The following is a 24,844-nucleotide window of genomic DNA, read 5'->3' as shown; positions in this document are numbered from 1 at the left end:
TACACAGTGCCGCTAAGCTTATACTAAACAGACCCAGCAGTACAACCAGGAGTGCATTTGTTTGGCTGCAGGCTGCACCTGACACTGTGTTTGAGCTTTCAGTGTGCAGTGTGCTTCCAATTGTCCCTTCCTTCATGTCTGTTTAACCCATACAAATTCATGGATTAAAAAAAATTAATTCATGCGATTACGAGTGTTTTGGCAATGCATTGCCTATCCCGAATTGCCCTTGAAAAGATGGTGCTCCAACCCTCTAAACCAGCATTTTGTACTCCTCTAGACATAGCTGCACACTCACTTACATTCTTAATCACAGGCCCATTTCCCCAATCAATTTTTTCTTTGCACTGCTGCAAGTGTTTCAGGGGATCTCCTAAACATAACTCCTGCAGGCAAGAAATGAACTTCTACTGTGAGCAGGTATTACAACTGCTTTCTTCTGCCAATCACACCGAAATGCCAAGGATAAGCTCCATGGGGTGCCAAATGTTTGTCATCCTTCACTGAACTGTAAGCCAACAAGCCCATCTGCAAGAAGAAATCAATGATAATCCAAACTAAATTTTTTAAGATCCCTTCAATAGATTGATTATCTGCTTCATTGCAGTTGTAAACAATATACATCCCTTAAGCCATATGCGGCTTGCTGTTCAACCTCGGGGGCCCTGTTTAACTGAACAATCTACCAGTATCTATCGTGTAAACTCATTAGCACTGTACTGGGAAGATGAATATTTGAAATTTATTTTTGGCAGCAGGAATCTGGAGATACGTGCACACCTCGGAAAAATTTGTGAAGACTTATGCGAGACAATGGTTGGGGAAATCTGTCAGAAGCTGCCTGACACACGTGGAGAGATTATAGCATCACTTGATCCATGAAAGCCCATTTACTTTAGTTGGCAGCTGTGGAGTGAGATATTGAAGTTTGTGTGAAAGCTGGCATGGAATTCGTTTCACATTGAATCCTAGCACAGGAGAGACTTTGACGCCGGTTCCAATGTGGCCAAACTTTAATTTTCTCCAATTTTGCATCTTCCCTCCTTTCCCCTCTCTGGCATCTGACAATGATATTCTTCAAGGGTCATGCTCACTCGCCAACACAAATGTATTATTTCGCTAACTACTCATCAATGTGAGCAAGAGGACACAGCAGGGGTGATTAACGCATCCAAATTACCTTCCACCTTTTGCCTCTTGATTGTCTTCCCAAGGCTAAAGTTCCCCATGTGGGCACATACAAACAAGTATCTGAGTACGTCAGAAGCTTGTTTAACGCGGTTCCTGCCACCAGGAGTTTGCCGCCCCATTCTGTTGACTTACTTCAGAAGGGACAGAAGTTGCTGTTTTATGATTGATGGTGTTAATTAAATCCCTTTTTGGGTCAATTTCAGTTGGAACGAGCCAGGCTCATTGGTTAGCAGGTCCTACATGAAATGTGTTTGTCATTTGCAATCAGGTTCCCAGTGTGCACAATTCTACATTCCAAAACTAGCCATTTATTCTGCACTAATAAGCACCAAAGTGGCAACCTCAGCCAGAGAAGCTGTGAGGCCGGCTGGTGTGTGAAGTAAAAGTGTCAGCGTGGTGCTGGAGAGGGTTTCTTCTTGGACCAGAGTAAAAGAAATTTCACTCTGCTTTGGGCGAGTGTTGGCTCTAGCTGCTGAGGGGTTCTTGGCACTGGCTTGCAAATTACAACATGTTTTATCAGCCACAGTGATACCTCTCATCTTTAACAGCATGAAAGAAAGCTGAAACAGAGAAATAAAATTCCAGACCTTTTTATTTTATGCAGGAACAATATTTTATATCAAATGAGACCATCGCGGGTTAACTTTTACATTGCAGTCTTCCTTTGCTTGTGAAGGGTATGTAATAATTTTAACCAATGGTTTTCAAACTGTAGGACACAATGATTCAATCTGAGTGAATGATACACTATTAATTATTCAAAATCAAAGGGACCCTTAGCAGGGAATCTTTAAAATCAATGGTGATTAAAAACTATTGCTAGCAGCTCCATTGCAATGTGTCTAAAACCTTTTGTGCTTATGGGCAGCAAGAACTGGATACTGTCAGCGAGATCACTCCATCTCACTAATGATGTGACAACTTCAATCAGTATTCCATACTTCCTAACTCCCTGCCAGGACGACACCATTCCTGAACTCCCTATCAGGAATCCACCACTCCCTATTAAACTTTTCTGGATCTGAATTCTGATCGGCTTATCTATCTTTCTTTTCTATGGAGCAGGCAAATACAGATCAACTATGGTACAGTCCATACCCCTCACAGCACTTACCCCTCGCAATACTCATCCCTCGCAGTGTTATCCCTCGCAGTATTACCCCTTACAATACTTAACTCTCACAGTGTTGCCCCTGGCAGCACTTACCCCCACAATACTTACCCTTTGCAGTGCTTTTACCCTTCGCAGTACTTATCCCTCGCAGTACTTACCCCTCGCAGTGTTTACCCCTCTCAGTCCCTATCTCTTGCAGTGCAGAACCCTCACAATGTTTACTCTCACAGTGCTTACCTCTCACATTGCTCACCTGTTGCAGTGCTCACCCCTCTCAGTGTTACCCTTGTGGGTCTTGTCCTACTGCAGTCCATTCCCTTCATAGCCCTTAACCCCAAGGTGTTTACACATTAGAGTGTTTGCCCCTAGCAGCCCTTACACCTCGCAATGCTTTTTCCCTTCCTTGAACCCCATCTTCTCTGTCCCTCAGTTGCGAGAATCACCTCTCATGGGGCTGGATTCTTCCATCCCGCGGCAGTGTCCAGGCCGTCGTAAACGCCATCGCGTTTTACGACGGCGTGAACGGGCCGCTACCAGGAGTAATTTTGGCCCCGACAGGGGGCCAGCACGATGCTGGAGCGGTTTGCACCACTCCCGCTGCCGATCCCGGCGTGAACTGTGTGCCGCGGGATACGCGCATGCGCAGTGGCGCCGGCGCAAAGCGCGCATGCGCAGTGGCCTCCTTAAACGCGCTGGCCCCGATGCAAAATGGCGCAGGGCTACAGGGGCCAGCGCGTAGGAAAGGAGGCCCCCAGCCAGAGAGGCCCGCCCGCCGATTGGTGGGCCCCAATCGCGGGCCAGGCCATATCGGAGGGGCCCCCCCCCTCCCCCCCCCCCCCGGGTCTGACCCACCTCCTCCTGTTGCTCTGTTTATTTGCTATAAATATGGCGGTTAATATGGTCATCTTTCTTAATCCTAATCATGTGTATACTTTCAGAGTCGCCAGGTATCTCGCGATACCGCCACAAGGTTCAACCCAAATACCAATCAAAGAGCCAATACACCAGTTAGTTAGCTCAAAGTCAATACTATTTATTTACATACAGTAAGTTCTACTCATGCACGATAATACTACAAACTAAACTATCTCTATCACTAACGCCTATACTGAACTTCGTGTGCCCACTTAGGTCAGAGGAACAATGGCTGTTGTTCAGATCTGAGGCTGTTGGGTTCGAAGAGGTAACAGGAGTACAGCTAAGGTCATTTGTCTGGTAGCGAGTGTTGACCTTGAACTTACTTGCTTCTGGTGATGCTGGTGGATGGGTCTCTCCGCTTGAGAACCGAATCCAAGAGGCTGAACCTTTTGCGGGGGTTCCTTCTTATACTTGGAGGGGCTTTGTGCGCTTTTAGGTGGGCCTTAAACTTGGTCCCAATTAATTGGGCAGCTTCTTGATCATTGTCATCGATCTAAACCAAAAAAGGGGCAGGTGCCCTGATGGCTGGGCATGTCCTAGGTGGCCATTGGCTTTGCTTTGTTTGTGTCTTTTGGTTGGTGTAGTGGCGCCGGGTTGTCTGGAACAGTATCGGCTACCTGAGTACTCGTCCTTTGTTTCCCGGAGATGGGCCATCAATATTTAAATCGACTCAGAGTTTTGATTCCGTCTGCAAACTGCCTTCCAAATATACATTCAGGCTCTGTGCCTGCTTGTTGCTTAGTATTGTCCACATTTCCCTCGAGTCACTGTGAGCGTCCATTTTGTATATCGAAAGTGATCATCCCAGATGGCTGCACCCCCCACGGGCCGCCATCCAACCCTTCAACGCTGAGGTCCCGCCGGCTCAGAGAAGGTTAGAACGGCGGCGGCGGAATTCGGTCCTTTTCTTACGGCCGCTTGGCCCATTTGGGCCGGAGCATTGCGGGGGGGGTCGCATAGAGCCGGCCACGCCAACCATGCCGGCGCCAATGGCACCGATCGTCCACTCTGCGGAGATTTGCTTGCCGGCGTCGGGGTGGCGTGGCCCGGTCGTAGGGATACTCGGGCCCGGCCTAGGGCTGGGAGAATCCTGCCCTCGTTGTCTGCCACGGTAGTTACTTACAATTTACCATCAACATCTCTTGATCAGTGTTTGCAAGACACATGCCCATGTTTGTGTTGCCTTTCCAACTGATAGTTTAGTTTTTTTAAAATTATCTCAAATCTGCCCCTTCATTAGCTGAGTTTCTAGTCTCCTTTTGCCAGTAACATTTGGCTGATGTGCAGTTAATCAGTCATTACATGTGCACCAATGAAAAGCCAGGGACAAACCAGGCGATTTGCCCAAATGGTTGTAATTGTCACAGATGATAATCTCAGATACAGCAGGTTTGTGTTCCTCATCTCTGTGTTCCTAACATAGTTGACTGGCAAAGGTGCTGCGAGGCAGAAACAGCTATTGCAGGGAGCATTTGAAAATTACCTGCTGTAAAATACAGTAACATTTATAATTCGGTGACTATTTTTGTAATGTAGCATTTAGTGTAACAAATAGGAGAGGTGGGGGGAGGGTTGCTCACAATGAAGAGTAAACAACTTAATCTCTGGTTTCCGAGATGCAGGCAGTGAGAGTTAATTCACCCACGATTGTTTTGGAAAGAAGTCTGGAGCTGGAGATTATAAAAGTAATTAGAAGATGCAATAGGTAAATGTGTCAGATCCATTTATCAAAAGAGATTTCATCTTTGTTCACAGAAATGGGCAAATGGGTGCTTTATAAATGTGAAGAAAATCATTCATTAAAATCTGTCAAACAGCAGCAGTAAGGAGTGTGTGCGTGTGTGAGACTGGCTAACAGACAGAAAGACATGCAGGAATGCAGCATTTAGAAGGCATAGAGAGAATGCACGAGACAACAAATAAATCCTTGGTCCTGCAGAAAGTACCATTTAAAAGGGGCAAAGAGGTGAGGAAGGACTTGAATCCTCAGTCCAGAGCATGTTTAATGGTTCCTGACCCCAGACACTCTGAACGAATCAGAAAGGGTATCATATGACGTGTGAAATAGCAATAGGTTTGTCAGTGTTGATATTGTAACTTGCATCAGTTTTATTGTTGCAGTTCTCGGTACATCCTCATGTGCGTTTTACAGAAAGGCACTAATGGAATATTGGCTGTGCTCTGATTTGATGTTGATAAAGTGGCTTTAATCAAGACTGACCAGAGTTTGTGCTTTGGGGTAAGATTGATGAGCATTTTATCACTGCAAAGCCAATCTGATCTCCAGTGAGAAACATTCAGCATGGAATGGAGTCCACTCTCTGATACAATCCCTTCCTGTCACTGAAATAGTTCAGTAGCTCAAGGTCTTTACCTTACGTAATTGTTCAACATAAGCTGAGGCATGTTGTAAAAGCCATGTACAAGGTGCAAATCAGAAGTGTATTGAAATACTTGTTTTTATTCTTTCACAGGATGTGAGCATTGCTGGTTAGGCCAGCGTTTATTGCCCATCCTAAATTGCCCTTGAGAAGGTGATGGAGCTGCCTTTTTGAACCACTGCAGTCCCTGTGTTGGAAGAACACCGACTGTTGTTAGGGAGGAAGTTACAGGATTTTGACCCAGTGACAGTGAAGGAACTGTGATCTATTTCCAAGTAAGGATGGTGAGTGGCTCGACGGGATACTTCCAGGTGGTGGTGTTCCCGTATGTATGCTGCCCTTGTCCTGATAGGTGGTCATGGGTTTGGAAGGTGCTCTTAAGGAGCATTGGTGAGTTCCTGTAGTACACACTGCTGTCACTGTGTGTTGGTGGTGGGTGGAGTGAAAATTTGTGGAAAGGTTGCCAATCAAGTAGGCTTTGTCCTGGATGGTGTCAAATTTTTTCAGTGTTGTTGGAGTTGCAAGTGGAAAGTATTCCATCACACTCCTGACCTGTGGCTTGTAAATGGTGGACAGGCTTTGGGGAGTCAGGAGGTGAGTTACTCGCCACAGGATTCCTCGCCTCTAACCTGCACTTGGAGTCATTGTATGTATATGAATAGTCTAGTTCAGTTTGTAGTCACTGGTAAGCTTCAGAATGGTGATAGTGGGGAATTCAGCAATGGAGATGCCATTGAATGCCAAAGCATGATGGTTAGCTTCTCTCTTATTGGAAATGGTCAAACATCCCACTTCTGACCTTCTGATGGAAGGAAGGCCTTTGATGAAGCAGTTGAAGATGGTTAGTCCCAGGACACCACCCTGAGGAACTCCTTCACTGATGTCCCGGCACTGAGATGACTGACCTCCAACAACCACAAGCATCTTTCTTTGTGCTAGGTATGATTGAAACTGAGCATCAGTAAGCCAAGTTATTGTTAAGCAAGTGCAGCTTAATAGCACTGTTTATGACCTTTTCCATCATTTTACTGATGACTGAGAGCAAACTGATGGGGCAGTAATTGGCTGAGTTGGATTTGTCCTGCTTTTTGTGTACTGGACATACCTAACCGATTTTCCACATTGCTAGTGAGGTAGCTGTACTGAAACAGCTTCATGAGGGGTATGACAATTGTGCAACGTACTGTGTTTTCAGTATTATTGCTGGGATATTCTTGAGATCCATAGCCTTGCAGTATCCGGTGCCTTCAGCCATTTCTTGATATCATGTGGAGTGAATCAAATTGACTGAAGACTGACATCTATAATGCTGGGACTTCCAGAGGAGGCTGGGATGTGTCATCCATTCGGCACTTCAGTCTGAAGATTGTTGCAAATGTTTCAGCCTTATCTTTTGCACTGATGTGCTGGGCTCCACCAGCATTGATGATGGGGATATTTCTGGAGCCCTCTCCTCCAGTGAGTTGCCTAATTTTCCACAAACATTCACGATTGGATGCGGCAGGACTGCAGAGCTTGCCTAGATGAATGTAGCTCCGACAACATTCAAGAAGCTCAACACCATCCAGGGCAAAACAGCCCATTTGTTTGGCACCTCTCCCGCCATCTTAAACATTCTCTCCCTCGACCACCAACACACAGAAGGAGCAGCCTACTAGATGACCTGCAGCAACTCAATAATAATAATTAAAAAAACAGGGCTCCTTTGATAGAACATTCCAGACCCGTAACCACTACCACCTAGGAGGACAAGGGCAGCAGATGCAATGGAACACCATCACCTGCAAGGTACTCATCAAGTCACACACCATCCTGACTTAATAATAATAATCTTTATTTGTGTCACAAGTAAACTTACACTACTGTTCTTTCACTGTCACTGGTCCAAAATCCTGAAATTCCCTTTCAAAACAGCACTTTCGACATCACATGGACTGCAATGGTTGACAGCAGTGGATCACCACCACCACCTACCTGAGGGCAATTAGGGGTGGACAATAAATGCTGGCCTAGCCAGTGGCTCCCTCTTCTGTGAAATAATTAAAATTAATTGTGGATTGTGCACTGGAGGGGGGGGGGGGGGGGGAAACAATCAAATAGAAAATGGGGAACTTGGAGGTCAGTTATTTGCTGGCTGGTGTCCATTTGTCCTTTTATTTAATAAGTCTAGCCTTTTCCGTACTTGGCATGCATAGTTTCGACTAATTCTTTAGAACTCGCTATTCACAGTAGAGAAATAAACCTGACTTCTGTGGGAGATCCCTTTTATAATGTTATTGAATTATGGATCCAAGTTTTTGTCATTTTGCTTTCACCATTGGCAGCTGTGTCCTGTGGAAATCCTGGAACGCCACCTAACGCTCGGATCGTGCACAGCAATAAATTGGTCTTTTCGAGTTCCATTACCTATGCCTGTCGGGAAGGCTATTATTCAACGGGTTTGCTAACTAGGCACTGTACTGTAAATGGGACCTGGACCAGTGTTCCTCCACAATGCACAGGTCAGCTTTTATTTCCATTTTCTCTTCATGTGGCAGTGTGGTGTGGTACATAACGAAGTTGAAACTAATTTCATTGAGCTACATTGATGTATTGCCATGTCGTTTTATACATGCAACGCGGGGCAATTTATGCATTTCTTCTTAAAATAAAAGGGGGGAGCAAAGCAGGGGGAGAATGCCCAATCTGCACCAGGGAAAATGTTTGTTCCAGTCTAAGCTTTCCTCTGGCAGGCAGAGATTTGGCAAGCCATCCAGCAATTCTTGTTGCGTGTTGGGAATGAAAGATAGTCAGGTTCATAAATGATGCAGCACTAATTAAATCACACCATTATACACTATAAAAGTGACACTCGGGAGGAAGGAAAATGTCAATTTTGGATCAAAAAAACACTGCTCCCATTTCATTACAGACACCGGATAGTAAGTGGCTGCTTGTGAGCTTCAATCACCTGTTTTTTGTCCTTCGCTGCAGTTTTCCTTGAATTTTAAAATTCTGCAAACACAGCTTACAGTCCAATCTATTTCAGCAAATGTTGACCTTATCTACTTTGCTTATGCCGTGAAAGCTCTTCTCACTCTTAATTTTCCCAATAAGAATTTCCTTTATTTCTGAAAAACCTGATATGTATCAAACTAAAAATAAAACAAAGACACCGGAAATATTAATATCTAAAGGAGGAATTTTGATACTGATGAAAGCATGGAGTGTTTCTCTTCCAGCTGTTGATGGAATCTCCTGGCTATTTCCACCCTTTTCTGTTCTTATTTCTGAATTGCAGAAATGACGTTTGATTCATATTCTCTTAAGTCATATGGCGTACAAGAGGGTGGTGAGGGTGGCAGTGTAGCACTGTTCATTCACAGCGCCAGGCTCCCGGGTTCAATTCCCACTTGGGTCACTGTCTGTGCAGAGTCTGCACATTCTCCCTGTGTCTGCGTGAGTTTCCTCCGGGTGCTCCAGTTTCGCCCCACAATTCCCATAAAGAAGTGCTTGTTAGGTAAATTGGACATTCTGAATTCTCCCTCTGTGTACCCGAACAGGCGCCGGCCGGACTGTGGCGACTAGGGGATTTTCACAGTAACATTATTTCATTGTTAATATAAGCCTACCTGTGACAATAATAAAAATTAACATTACTATTAGTGTTGGAAGTTAAATGCTGAAAATATTTCCCTTTTTCCTCAAGCTCTTTCTGATTTTGCAACAAATCTGAGCTGAGTGTGGGTCAGCATTCTCCAATCTTCTGTCAATAACAGACCTTGAGCTGCTGGCCATAAAGTGCACAAAACAGGCCCAAATGGAATGCCTTCCTTAGACAGCATGACTGGCATAAGGAAGGGCAGTACAGTAGCACAGTGGTTAGCACTGTTTCCGCAGAGAGCCATGGATCCATGTTCAATTCTGGCCTTGGATGACTGTGTGGAGTTTGTACGTTCTCCCTGTGTCTGCGTGGGTTTCCTCCAGGTGCTCTGGTTTCCTCCCACAGTCCAAAGATGTTCAGGTTAGGTGGATTGTACATGCTAAATTGCCTCTTAGTGTTCAAAGATGTGGGGTAGTTTGCTCTTTCAGAAGATTAGACTTAATGGGCCAAGTGGCCTCCTTCTGCACTGCAGAGATTCTATGTCATGAATTCTCTTTGCTGCAGTAACTGAGAAATATACTGGCAGATTTTGGCACAGAGCAATGCACGCTATCTCAGCCTGCGCATGGGAGAAATGAAAATGCATTGTACTCTGGGTAATCAGCTGTCTCATCTCTTGCAGTGATTAATTGTGGCGACCCTGGATTACCAGCTAATGGGATCAGAATCGGCACCGACTACACCTACAACAAGACAATGATATTCCAGTGCATGCCAGGTTACACAATGGATTTGTTGCGATATTCTTCCCTCACTTGTACCAAAGACAGAACCTGGAATGGAAGCAGACCAGCCTGCAGATGTAAGTCAATCATTTATGACGATATACAAGCCAGACATGGGTGTTAATTGGCTTGTGATCCAACTCTGTACTTTTAATAGGATCATCCATTAAACATTTTTTCTTCCAGACCCAACTTTATTTTTTAATTGTCTACTTATGTTTATTTAAGAGGCTTCCTCACATATGAACGGTTTCAGCAGTGACTCTAATTACAGAACAGTCGCACATTGGACTCTTGACTTAAAGACTTGAGTTGAACAGCCAAGGGTATATTTCTCTCATGCTAGAGAAATGAATAAATTACTGAGAATGATGATCATTATCATAAAATTACTTGCTTCCTTAATTATTCTTCCCTTGGGTGAAGTGCTAAAAAGCAAATAACAAAAAACCGAGGAAGAAGAAGAAAAAAAATCCTGCTGTTAATAGCTGTTTAAGTCAATTAAACAAAACCTCTTTTTGTGTTTCTCAGTGGAGAGATGGTCAGTGTTTATTTGAGGTTTGACCTGCTGTTGGTTTTTGAACCTGTTCTCTGTGTATTCATGCAACATTGGCAGTAACATAGAACATAGAACATAGAACGATGCAGCGCAGTACAGGCCCTTCGGCCCTCGATGTTGCACCGACATGGAAAAAATCTAAAGGCCATCTAACCTACACTATGCCCTTATCATCCATATGCTTATCCAATAAATTTTTAAATGCCCTCAATGTTGGCATGTTCACTACTGTTGCAGGTAGGGCATTCCACGGCCTCACCACTCTTTGCGTAAAAAACCCACCTCTGACCTCTGTCCTATATCTATTACCCCTCAATTTAAGGCTATGTCCCCTCGTGCTAGCCACCTCCATCCGCGGGAGAAGGCTCTCGCTGTCCACCCTATCTAACCCTCTGATCATTTTGTATGCCTCTATTAAGTCACCTCTTAACCTTCTTCTCTCTAACGAAAACAACCTCAAGTCCATCAGCCTTTCCTCATAAGATTTTCCCTCCATACCAGGCAACATCCTGGTAAATCTCCTCTGCACCCGTTCCAAAGCTTCCACGTCCTTCCTATAATGAGGCGACCAGAACTGTACGCAATACTCCAAATGCGGCCGTACTAGAGTTTTGTACAACTGCAACATGACCTCATGGCTCCGGAACTCAATCCCTCTACCAATAAAGGCCAACACACCATAGGCCTTCTTCACAACCCTATCAACCTGGGTGGCAACTTTCAGGGATCTATGTACATGGACACCGAGATCCCTCTGCTCATCCACACTACCAAGAATTTTACCATTAGCTAAATATTCCGCATTTCTGTTATTCTTTCCAAAGTGAATCACCTCACACTTCTCCACATTAAACTCCATTTGCCACCTCTCAGCCCAGCTCTGCAGCCTATCTATGTCCCTCTGTAACCTGCAACATCCTTCCGCACTGTCTACAACTCCACCGACTTTAGTGTCGTCTGCAAATTTACTCACCCATCCTTCTGCGCCCTCCTCTAGGTCATTTATAAAAATGACAAACAGCAACGGCCCCAGAACAGATCCTTGTGGTACGCCACTCGTAACTGAACTCCATTCTGAACATTTCCCATCAACTACCACTCTCTGTCTTCTTTCAACTAGCCAATTTCTGATCCACATCTCTAAATCACCCTCAATCCCCAGCCTCCGTATTTTCTGCAATAGACGACCGTGGGGAACCTTATCAAACGCTTTACTGAAATCCATATACACCACATCAACTGCTCTACCCTCGTCTACCTGTTCAGTCACCTTCTCAAAGAACTCGATAAGGTTTGTGAGGCATGACCTACCCTTCACAAAACCATGCTGACTGTCCCTAATCATATTATTCCTATCTAGATGATTATAAATCGTATCTTTTATAATCCTCTCCAAGACTTTACCCACCACAGACGTTAGGCTCACCGGCCTATAGTTACCGGGGTTATCTCTACTCCCCTTCTTGAACAAAGGGACCACATTTGCTATCCTCCAGTCCTCTGGCACTATTCCTGTAGCCAATGATGACCTAAAAATCAAAGCCAAAGGCTCAGCAATCTCTTCCCTGGCTTCCCAGAGAATCCTAGGATAAATCCCATCCGGCCCCGGGGACTTATCTATTTTCACCTTGTCCAGAATTGCCAACACTTCTTCCCTACGCACCTCAATGCCATCTATTCTAATAGCCTGGGTCTCAGCATTCTCCTCCACAATATTATCTTTTTCTTGAGTGAATACTGACGAAAAGTATTCATTTAGTATCTCGCTTATCTCCTCAGCCTCCACACACAACTTCCCACCACTGTCCTTGACTGGCCCTACTCTTACCCTAGTCATTCTTTTATTCCTGACATACCTATAGAAAGCTTTTGGGTTTTCCTTGATCCTACCTGCCAAAGACTTCTCATGTCCCCTCCTTGCTCGTCTCAGCTCTCTCTTTAGATCCTTCCTCGCTTCCTTGTAAATATCAAGCGCCCCAACTGAAACTTCACACCTCATCTTTACATAGGCCTCCTTCTTCCTCTTAACAAGAGATTCCACTTCTTTGGTAAACCACGGTTCCTTCGCTCGACCCCTTCCTCCCTGCCTGACTGGTACGTACTTATCAAGAACATGCAATAGCTGTTCCTTGAACAAACTCCACATATCCAGTGTGCCCAACCCTTGCAGCCTACTTCTCCAACCAACACATCCTAAGTCATGTCTAATGGCATCATAATTGCCCTTCCCCCAGCTATAACTCTTGCCCTGCGGGGTATACTTATCCCTTTCCATCACTAACGTAAAGGTCACCGAATTGTGGTCACTGTTTCCAAAGTGCTCACCTACCTCCAGATCTAACACCTGGCCTGGTTCATTACCCAAAACCAAATCCAATGTGGCCTCGCCTCTTGTTGGCCTGTCAACATATTGTGTCAGGAAACCCTCCTGCACACATTGTACAAAGAATGACCCATCTAATGTACTCGAACTATATCTTTTCCAGTCAATATTTGGAAAGTTAAAGTCTCCCATAACAACTACCCTGTTACTTTCGCTCTTTTCCAGAATCATCTTCACCATCCTTTCCTCTACATCCCTAGAACTATTAGGTGGCCTATAGAAAACTCCCAACAGGGTGACCTCTCCTTTCCTGTTTCTAACCTCAGCCCATACTACCTCAGAAGAAGAGTCCCCATCTAGCATCCTTTCCGCCACCGTAATACTGTCCTTGACTAGCAGCGCCACACCTCCCCCTCTTTTGCCCCCTTCTCTGAACTTACTAAAACACCTAAACCCCGGAACCTGCAACAACCATTCCTGTCCCTGCTCTATCCATGTCTCTGAAATGGCCACAACATCGAAGTCCCAGGTACCAACCCATGCTGCCAGTTCCCCTACCTTATTTCGTATACTCCTGGCATTGAAGTAGACACACTTCAAACCACCTACCTGAACACTGGCACCCTCCTGCGAAGTCAAATCTGTGCTCCTGACCTCTATACTCTCAATCTCCCGTACCCTAAAACTACAATCCAGGTTCCCATGCCCCTGCTGAATTAGTTTAAACCCCCCCAAAGAGCACTAACAAATCTCCCCCCCAGGATATTGGTGCCCCTCAGGTTCAGATGTAGACCATCCTGTCTATAGAGGTCCCACCTTCCCCAGAAAGAGCCCCAGTTATCCAGAAATCTGAATCCCTCCCGCCTGCACCATCCCTGTAGCCACGTGTTTAATTGCTCTCTCTCCCTATTCCTCATCTCACTATCACGTGGCACGGGCAACAACCCAGAGATAACAACTCTGTTTGTTCTCGCTCTGAGCTTCCATCCTAGCTCCCTAAAGGCCTGCCTGACATCCTTGTCCCCTTTCCTACCTATGTCGTTAGTGCCAATGTGGACTACGACTTGGGGCTGCTCCCCCTCCCCCTTAAGGACCCGGAAAACACGATCCGAGACATCACGTACCCTTGCACCTGGGAGGCAACATACCAAACGTGAGTCTCTGTCGCTCCCACAAAATCTCCTATCTGTGCCCCTGACTATTGAGTCCCCAATTACTAATGTTCTACTCCTTTCCCCCCTTCCCTTCTGAGCAACAGGGACAGACTCCGTGCCAGAGGCCCGTACCCCATGGCTTACCCCTGGTAAGTCGTCCCCCCCACAAGTATCCAAAACGGTATACTTGTTACTCAGGGGAACGACCGCAGGGGGTCCCTGCACTGACTGCTTCTTCCCAGTCCCTCTTACAGTTACCCATCTATCTCCAGTCTTTGGTGTAACTATTTCCCTGAAGCTCCTATCTATGACCCCCTCTGCCTCCCGAATGATCCGAAGTTCATCCAGCTCAAGCTCCAGGTCCCTAACACGGTTTTTGAGGAGCTGGAGTTGGGTGCACTTCCCACAGATGAAATCAGCAGGGACACTGACGGCGTCCCTCACCTCAAACATTCTGCAGGAGGAGCATTGTACTGCCTTCCCTGACATCACCTCTAGATTTAAAAAATAACAAGAAAAAGAAAAAGAAAGGAAGAGCTTACCTGATATTACCTCAAACCCTGCTCCCGCTCAAAGGTAAGCAAATTTAAAGGCACTCACTCACCTTCACGACAGGCCCCTGCTCCCGCTTCCCAACCACCGTGGGGTGGGGGGGTTGGTTAGAGGAGGAGGTAGGGTGGGAAACACTCACGAAGTGTTTCGGGTTTAACTGTCACTTGCCAACAGCCTCTCCACAATCCACCTTCAACTTAGGCTGACCGCACTGCACGTATGCAAATTTCCCCAGAACAGCTGATCAGTAGCTCTGCTCTGCTGCCCTCTGCTGGATGATTGCCCTCACTCAAACTCCTCGGGTCCCCTTCGCAGATTCACCTTCAACTTAGGCTGACCGCACTGCACGTATGCAAATTTCCCCAGAACAGCTGATCAGTAGCTCTGCTCTGCTGCCCTCTGCTGGATGATTGCCCTCACTCAAACTCCTCGGGTCCCCTTCGCAGATTCACCTTCAACTTAGGCTGACCGCACTGCACGTATGCAAATTTCCCCAGAACAGCTGATCAGTAGCTCTGCTCTGCTGCCCTCTGCTGGATGATTGCCCTCACTCAAACTCCTCGGGTCCCCTTCGCAGATTCACCTTCAACTTAGGCTGACCGCACTGCACGTATGCAAATTTCCCCAGAACAGCTGATCAGTAGCTCTGCTCTGCTGCCCTCTGCTGGATGATTGCCCTCACTCAAACTCCTCGGGTCCCCTTCGCAGATTCACCTTCAACTTAGGCTGACCGCACTGCACGTATGCAAATTTCCCCAGAACAGCTGATCAGTAGCTCTGCTCTGCTGCCCTCTGCTGGATGATTGCCCTCACTCAAACTCCTCGGGTCCCCTTCGCAGATTCACCTTCAACTTAGGCTGACCGCACTGCACGTATGCAAATTTCCCCAGAACAGCTGATCAGTAGCTCTGCTCTGCTGCCCTCTGCTGGATGATTGCCCTCACTCAAACTCCTCGGGTCCCCTTCGCAGATTCACCTTCAACTTAGGCTGACCGCACTGCACGTATGCAAATTTCCCCAGAACAGCTGATCAGTAGCTCTGCTCTGCTGCCCTCTGCTGGATGATTGCCCTCACTCAAACTCCTCGGGTCCCCTTCGCAGATTCACCTTCAACTTAGGCTGACCGCACTGCACGTATGCAAATTTCCCCAGAACAGCTGATCAGTAGCTCTGCTCTGCTGCCCTCTGCTGGATGATTGCCCTCACTCAAACTCCTCGGGTCCCCTTCGCAGATTCACCTTCAACTTAGGCTGACCGCACTGCACGTATGCAAATTTCCCCAGAACAGCTGATCAGTAGCTCTGCTCTGCTGCCCTCTGCTGGATGATTGCCTTCACTCAAACTCCTCGGGTCCCCTTCGCAGATTCACCTTCAACTTAGGCTGACCGCACTGCACGTATGCAAATTTCCCCAGAACAGCTGATCAGTAGCTCTGCTCTGCTGCCCTCTGCTGGATGATTGCCCTCACTCAAACTCCTCGGGTCCCCTTCGCAGATTCACCTTCAACTTAGGCTGACCGCACTGCACGTATGCAAATTTCCCCAGAACAGCTGATCAGTAGCTCTGCTCTGCTGCCCTCTGCTGGATGATTGCCCTCACTCAAACTCCTCGGGTCCCCTTCGCAGATTCACCTTCAACTTAGGCTGACCGCACTGCACGTATGCAAATTTCCCCAGAACAGCTGATCAGTAGCTCTGCTCTGCTGCCCTCTGCTGGATGATTGCCCTCACTCAAACTCCTCGGGTCCCCTTCGCAGATTCACCTTCAACTTAGGCTGACCGCACTGCACGTATGCAAATTTCCCCAGAACAGCTGATCAGTAGCTCTGCTCTGCTGCCCTCTGCTGGATGATTGCCCTCACTCAAACTCCTCGGGTCCCCTTCGCAGATTCACCTTCAACTTAGGCTGACCGCACTGCACGTATGCAAATTTCCCCAGAACAGCTGATCAGTAGCTCTGCTCTGCTGCCCTCTGCTGGATGATTGCCCTCACTCAAACTCCTCGGGTCCCCTTCGCAGATTCACCTTCAACTTAGGCTGACCGCACTGCACGTATGCAAATTTCCCCAGAACAGCTGATCAGTAGCTCTGCTCTGCTGCCCTCTGCTGGATGATTGCCCTCACTCAAACTCCTCGGGTCCCCTTCGCAGATTCACCTTCAACTTAGGCTGACCGCACTGCACGTATGCAAATTTCCCCAGAACAGCTGATCAGTAGCTCTGCTCTGCTGCCCTCTGCTGGATGATTGCCCTCACTCAAACTCCTCGGGTCCCCTTCGCAGATTCACCTTCAACTTAGGCTGACCGCACTGCACGTATGCAAATTTCCCCAGAACAGCTGATCAGTAGCTCTGCTCTGCTGCCCTCTGCTGGATGATTGCCCTCACTCAAACTCCTCGGGTCCCCTTCGCAGATTCACCTTCAACTTAGGCTGACCGCACTGCACGTATGCAAATTTCCCCAGAACAGCTGATCAGTAGCTCTGCTCTGCTGCCCTCTGCTGGATGATTGCCCTCACTCAAACTCCTCGGGTCCCCTTCGCAGATTCACCTTCAACTTAGGCTGACCGCACTGCACGTATGCAAATTTCCCCAGAACAGCTGATCAGTAGCTCTGCTCTGCTGCCCTCTGCTGGATGATTGCCCTCACTCAAACTCCTCGGGTCCCCTTCGCAGATTCACCTTCAACTTAGGCTGACCGCACTGCACGTATGCAAATTTCCCCAGAACAGCTGATCAGTAGCTCTGCTCTGCTGCCCTCTGCTGGATGATTGCCCTCACTCAAACTCCTCGGGTCCCCTTCGCAGATTCACCTTCAACTTAGGCTGACCGCACTGCACGTATGCAAATTTCCCCAGAACAGCTGATCAGTAGCTCTGCTCTGCTGCCCTCTGCTGGATGATTGCCCTCACTCAAACTCCTCGGGTCCCCTTCGCAGATTCACCTTCAACTTAGGCTGACCGCACTGCACGTATGCAAATTTCCCCAGAACAGCTGATCAGTAGCTCTGCTCTGCTGCCCTCTGCTGGATGATTGCCCTCACTCAAACTCCTCGGGTCCCCTTCGCAGATTCACCTTCAACTTAGGCTGACCGCACTGCACGTATGCACATTTCCCCAGAACAGCTGATCAGTAGCTCTGCTCTGCTGCCCTCTGCTGGATGACTGCCCTCACTCAAACTCCTCGGGTCCCCTTCGCAGATTCACCTTCAACTTAGGCTGACCGCACTGCACGTATGCAAATTTCCCCAGAACAGCTGATCAGTAGCTCTGCTCTGCTGCCCTCTGCTGGATATAACAGTGGACATAACCTTCCCATGCTGCTTGTCGGTGAGGTGGGGAAGTGTGGATTGGGAAGGTCTCGGAAATTGAGTTGGGTCACGATCGTGACATGATTCTGTTCTGGCTTTCCCGGGACAACATTGAAGGCAAGCAGAAAAACACGCCTCAATCTGTTGAGTGTAAAAGAAGTTGTTAAGGTTGCTCACAAGCCAAATACAAAGTGCTTCAGCTCTGATTCTTGGATTTCCAACCTATTTCCCGATCTGTAAGCAACTCACCAGATTCACTGAGGCAGATGGACAGTGGGAAGAGCTCTTTAGAGTTGAGAAGCCATTGAGGAATTCCAGCCATGGCCATAGAGAGACTAATTACTTTATTCATTTACAGGATGTGGGCGTCGCTGGTTAGGCGAGCATTTACTGCCCATCCCTAGTTGGCCTTCACAAGGTGGTGGTGAGGTGCCTTCTTGAACCGCTGCAGTCCATGAGGTGCAGGTACACAAACAGAATTAGGGAGGGAATTCCAGCATTTTTAACCAGCATCAGTGAAGGACCGGTGATATATTTCCAAGTCGGGTGGGAGGGAACCTCCAGGTGGTGGGGTTCCCAGGTATCGGCTGCCCTTGTCGTTCAAGATGGCAGCAGGAATAGGTTTCAAAGCTGCTGCTTAAGGAACCTTGATGAGTTCCTGCTGGTGATCTTGTGTATGGTACATGTGGCTGCCACTGTTCATCGGTGATGGTGGGAGCGAATGTTTGAGGAAGAGGTAGCAATCAAGCAGTCTGCTTTATCCTAGATCAGGGGTGGGCAAACTACGGGCCGCGGGCCGCATGTGGCCCGCCAAAGGTCTTTTTGCGGCTTCTTTTTTTTTAATAAGGTTAATGGGGGGGCTGTTGGGTTACTGGTATAGGGTGGATACGTTGACTTGAGTAGGATGATCATTGCTTGGCACAACATATGTTTCATGTGAAGTTTCTACTTTAAAATATTAATTAATAAAAATTAATTGCTTTTTTTTTCTTTAAACTGAGTTACTTTGTTTTTCAAATAAATGTGTTTCATGTAAAGTTTCTACTTTAAAATATTAATTAATAAAAATTAATTGCTTTTTTTTTCTTTAAAAACCTTTTATTTTGGCTATTTTAAATATTAATTATTTTACTTAATATACTATGCGGCCCTTTAAAATTGTGAATTTCTGAATGTGGCCCTTGCCCACCCCTGTCCTAGATGGTGTCAAGCTTCTTGAGTGTTGTTGGAGCTGTATTCATCCAGGCAAGTGGAGAGTCAAAAGCAGAGGCCATACTACCACCAGCACAAGGCGCAACACCAACAGCAATACCAGCTGCCTTCGCCATAACTACTCTTGTGACATTGGCGAGCACCAGTGCTTCTGAATCTTAAGGTTCTTATGTTGCTGCTGATAGTGCAGCTTCCTGGAGGAAGGCCGTCTTCCCAATGGACTTGGTGTGTACGCAGTGCCAATGGTTGACCAGGATGCTTGTCATTGGAGAGCAACAGCTAGCCCGGTCCCAGCCCCTGTACCACTATCTCTCACCTAGCAACACGTTCTCATGTAATTATAGAGAGGGGTTTGAGCTTTTTTAATGATTTCTGTGCAGAGGAAGGAAGAACACCATTTATGAAGTTTTACTTCCATCAAATATCCAATCAGGCGTAACTAAAAACATTAAAACACAGGTTCAACATAAACTGCTCTTAATTTAGGCAGAGGGATTGTAGTAAGTAAAATAGTTATGAAGAAATGGTCCCAATCTGTCACCCCTGTGACCAGTGTGTTGTGCCTGCATGTTTACACAGAGAATTATTGACAATGGGTACGATCTATCGCCCATGCTGCACCCAAAAAGCCACTCTCCATGGCACAACGCTCCGGGATGTACCCGGCTCGCTGTGCCTCACAATATCTAACGCAATCTTGCAAGACATCATGATGTGAAGCATGATGCATCCTATCATCCCCGTGCAATTTCTGTGCTCCACCAGTTCGGACCACTTACACATATCTCTGATTTTAATGGGCAGCACGGTAGCACAGTGGTTAGCTCTGTTGTTTCACAACAGTGTCCCAAGGTTCGATTCCCTGCTTGGGTCACTGTCTGTGCGGAGTCTGCACGTTCTCCCTGTGTCTGCGTGGGTTTCCCTCGGGTGCTTCGGTTTCCTCCACAGTCCAAAGATGTGAAGGTTAGGTGAGTGGCCATGCTAAATAGCCCATAGTGTTCAAAAAGGTCAGGTGGGGTGACTGGGTTGTGGAGTTAGGATGGAGGTGTGGGCTTAAGTGGGTTGGTCTTTCCGGTGCAGACTTGATGGGCCAAATGGCCTCCTTCTGCACTGTAAATTCTATGTCTAATCTCTACCATTCGTGCCTTCAGATACCAAGGCCCTAATCTTTGAATTTCCCTCCCTCTATCTTTCCACTTCAGTACCTCTCTCTCCTCCTTTTAGGATGGCTCTTAAATTCACGCTCTTTGCCTCAGTTTTTTGGCCCTATCTTACCATGAGGCTTGGTGTTGAGTTCTGTTGGATAATGCTAAGATGGTGCATCTTAAGACTGTTTTTGCTTCATTAAAAGCACCACATAAATGCAAGTTGGTGCTGAAATGGGAGCAGGTGCTTTATGTTATTGTTTGATTGTATTTTTCTGATCGGAATGGAATCAGCCAACAAATGGGATTAACTGATTGATCACTTTCAAAATTGGCTTCTTGGCTTTCAGAATTACATTGAACTATTTTTGTATTTTTAATTATTGAGCCTGTGCTGCAGACAAATGAAATTTGCATTTTAATATATTCATTTCATCAGTGAAGGCTGCATCAAATAATTTTGCCCTTGGCAGTTTTATGATCAGCATCTGTTGTCCTCCTTGAAGAGACTTTTGCCCATTTGCTGTATTTGTGAAGCTGTTTTGCTGGAAACAACCAGTCCAGGTGCTTCTATTCAGCTTCTATTCAGCGGCTACCTTGGCATTTCCAGATGTAAATTTTCCTTATCCTGTGATTTTCTTTGTGGAGAGGGATCAATTGAGTTTTCCCTTGGCTGATAAGGTCCTGCAGGGATCTGTTCTGGGTCCCTGTGCTTTACAATGAAATAATATTAATAGAAACATCAAACAAATGCCATTGGGACCTCTGCTGAGTTGCCAGGTAATAATGGGAAGGGGTGATTTAGAATATTAAACAGGACCTGACCAAGTAAACAGTTAGTGAGAGGAGGTGCATTTTAATGTATCTTGGCGAGCAAAATTTGAAAAGTAAAATGGTCTAGCTGTGACTAGTGACCCCACTGCAAACATCCACTTAATGTCAACTCATTCTGAACAAGGTTAATGATGGCTCTCAAAGGCTTATGACTGTAAGTCAAGTTAGCTAATGTTCGGTAAAAAACTGATAAATCCACATGTGACCATGTGTAATTCAATAAAATTTAAGTTCGAAAGGAAGTTGGGGATTTCGAGACAAGTGACTAGGATGTTTCCAGGATTTAGAGGTCGTAATTCGTTTCCTTGAATGTTAAGCATTGAATCATGCTAACTTCTAAACTGACCCATTTTTTCTGATTTTTCTCATATACCACTTGATTTTGAAATCCTTGTTCAATTCGCTGTTGTTTTGTGTTCAGGGCAAGAGTTTCCTCTTTTCTTCTGGGGTGGAGTCTTACCCAAAGGATAGCACCCTTTGTAAGGCAGCACTTTATTACTATGGCATTGGGTTCTCTCATTTAAAGAAAATGAATTACTGATAATTGAATGGTCTAGAGTGTGAATGTCCTGTTACTGAAGCAGTTGGAGTTTCCAATGAATTATGCTCTTTTGCAGCAATCACATGTCGCCCTCCTCCCAGAATCCTCAATGGAATTGTAATGGGAACAGACTTCAGCTGGGGAGCCAGCATCAGCTACACCTGTACTGAGGGATACCAGCTCTCATTACCTGCTGTGCTTACCTGCGAGGGAAATGGGACCTGGGTTGGGGAGATACCTCAGTGCTTTCGTAAGTATATAATCAATATGCGAGATTCTATACCAGGAACAATTCTGACACCTGCCCCCAGCTTCACTCACACGCAGGCTAGGGGCAGAAAGAAAGAACTAAGCATGCATTTCATGATCTCAAGAGGTCTCAAAGCACTTTCCAGCTAATTAAGCACTTTTGAAGTGTAGTCACTGTTGTGATGTTAGAAACACAGCAGCCAATTTGAACATAGTTAAGTAAATGACCAGAAAGTGTGCTTTGATGATTAAGGTAGTGTTGATTGAGGACTGACTATTGACCAGGGCAACACCCCTGCTCCTTTTCAAATAGCGCTGTGTGTTACGGCTGCTACATTAGCTCTCAACAGTGGCTAAGAGGCTAAACCAGAGCCATGTTTGAAAGTTTTCAGAATGTGTGGAAAGATCAATTCATTCCAGGAGTGATAATATCAGAAATAGGGTTTGGTTATTTTATAAATAAACCTTATTAAAACAAAAGAAAAGAAAGAAAATATTTAAACTTTTAAACTACAACCCTAACAATAACAGATTACATGCAGTTTATTAACCTTAACACACTAGTTCCCATTAAACCATGCTGTAGTAGAATATGCAGCCATCTTGCCACTTTTGCAGGCAGGCAAAGGCAATGCTATACAAAGCAATCTTTTTTCTGTGAGGGACGTTTGTTCTGAACCCTTTTCCAAAGCCTGCACCGATGGCAACTTTCATGACTTTCTCAGTCGATTTCCAAAACCTTCTCCTCTGTAACTGCTCAAAACTGCATTCCTTCTCTCTCTCTAAACTCCGCCCAGCATCTTAAACAAATGTTTGAGTTTCCAGACTTGAACCTTTCATCGTTATCTTGGCTGATTACCCACTCCCATTAATACAAAAGGACAGAACCATTTTATTGATATGTAACTAACCTCCCATTGACAGACAAAGAGGCCATCAGACTCTATAATGGCCGAACAACTCGAGTGACGGGTGCCCCGAAGAACAATGGATCTGCGGGCATTGTGTGTACTCCCACCAACAAGTTTATGTCTGACTGGGATAATATAACCCTACTTATAGAGCTTAGTCACAACCTTAGCTAGTAACCATAAAAATATCTCTGAGATGTACACAGTGGAGTTGGGCCATTATTGTATGGAATAATTGACAAAACAATCAGCCTGGGAGACCCCTCCTGCTGCCCACCCATCTATGACCATGAGAAACCTTGTTTGGAACTGACTCCAGCCTGAATAAAGCCCCATGAAGATGTCTCAGTCTAATTTCCCGCCCTCTGCTGTATTCCTGCCAGATTGTCCTTGGGAGTGTACTGGAAGGATCATAAATTCTTACCCCCTTGGCTTTCGGGCTTTGCACACGTAGCTGCTGTTCATTTTTTATTTCATTTGTACCAAAAGTCTAACCCATTCTGTTGATGATTAACTAGGCCGAGATTCTCCCGGAATCGGCAGGGCGGCCTGTACCGGTGCCAAAGAGCGGCATGAAACACTCCGGCGCCGGGTCGTCCGGAGGTTGCAGAATGCTCTGCACTTCCGGGGGTTAGGCCAGCGCCGAAGGGCCTCCGCCGGCCGGCACTATTTGGCGCATGCGCAGGACCACCAGCCTGTTCCGGTGCATGCACAGAACCGCTGCCGTGTTTCCTGCGCATGCGCAGGGGGTTTCTTCTCCACGCCGGCCATGGCGGAGCCTTACACAGGCCGGCGTGGAGGGAAAGAGTGCCCCCACGGCACAGGCCCACCCGTAGATCGGTGGGCCCTGATTGTGAGCCAAGCCACCGTGCGGGGGCCCCCCCCGCAGCCGGATCCCCCCCCCCCCCCCCCCCCCCCCCCCGAGTGCTCCGCTAGCCGCCCTCCACACCAGGTCCCGCCGATATGGACCATGTCTAATCCACGCCGGCGGGTCTGGCTGAAAACGGGCGGCCGCTCGGCCCATTGGGGCCCGGACCGGGGTGGGCGCTGCCAACGGCCCATGACCGGCGTGGCGCGATCCCCGCTCTAAAACTGGCCCTGGAGAATTCGGCAGCCGGCGGCAGGGCGGGATTTAAACAGCCCCCCCCCCCCCCCCCCGGCGATTTTGCCTACCCGGCGGGGGGTCGGAGAATCCCGTCCCTAATGTTTACCCTTTCTATTCTAACTCAACCAAAATCTGACATTCTGAAAATATAGGATGTGCCTCAAGTAGATAACATTACACTCAACATACATTACATGGATCAGGTGGTATTCCTAATATTTATAGAGAGCTCCCTGCACACAACTTACTGCCATGCTCCCTACATTACAACATTAACTCCAATTAGTATTTCATTAGCTGTAAACAGCTTTGGGATGTCCAGAGGCCATGAGCAATACATATAAATTTACATTTTTCTTTTTTTCTAGTGCTGAACTGCTAGCTAAAACCTCTCCCCTTTGTTCTTTTCCATCTTCTGGGAACAGCACCTGAATAAATTATCTAATTGTAACAGCCTTATTTTTGAAGTATAAAACCTTTAAGTATTCACTTTGTGCACAGACGATCAAGTGTGTCCTTGTATGGCACCAAAAGAGGAACTAATTTTAGCTGGCCTAAAATCCAGCGCAAGGGTGTCATGGACTTGGTAGCTGTCACTGGTGTGTGTCAACAGTGGGATTTAGTGAGGCTGTCTCTGATCTCTGCTATGCCTTCAACTTTGCTACTCATCCCAGGAGTAACATTCACGCAGTTAAGCCCCAAAATATAATGCTGATGCCAGGAAAAGAAACAGCTACAGCTCAGCAAACAATAGAATAAAATGAAGTGATGCGACTGCCAAAATATCTGTACACCCCACTGTGCCTACAGATCATCCAGAATGACGAGGGATTAATTTAGCTGAGGCACAAAAGGAAAGTGCTCCCACAAGCTTAATGCTTCACTTTTGGCCTTTAGCCATTCCCTGATATCTGTGATGTTTCATATACAGGTTCTGTTTTCATCGGCATAACAGATTTACTCCTGTTCAGAAACCCAGT

The 24,844-nt window shown here is 46.5% G+C and overlaps 1 protein-coding gene across 1 annotated transcript in view; it reads left to right on the top strand.

Moving 5' to 3' along the window:
- csmd2 (CUB and Sushi multiple domains 2) overlaps nt 1-24,844 on the top strand; it is a 2,254,685-nt gene that overhangs the window by 2,179,307 nt on the left and 50,534 nt on the right. Inside the window, exons 58-60 of the mRNA XM_038801178.1 lie at nt 7,929-8,105; nt 9,870-10,049; nt 21,676-21,849. Of these exons, the coding sequence (XP_038657106.1) occupies nt 7,929-8,105; nt 9,870-10,049; nt 21,676-21,849 (531 nt within the window). The remainder of the gene's footprint in view (nt 1-7,928; nt 8,106-9,869; nt 10,050-21,675; nt 21,850-24,844) is intronic.

The sequence above is a fragment of the Scyliorhinus canicula genome, chromosome 1 (genome assembly GCF_902713615.1).
Source record: "Scyliorhinus canicula chromosome 1, sScyCan1.1, whole genome shotgun sequence".
Taxonomy (NCBI): domain Eukaryota; kingdom Metazoa; phylum Chordata; class Chondrichthyes; order Carcharhiniformes; family Scyliorhinidae; genus Scyliorhinus; species Scyliorhinus canicula.
The sequence above is the reverse complement of the archived record's forward strand: the minus strand, read 5'-3'. Positions and strand labels throughout refer to the sequence as shown.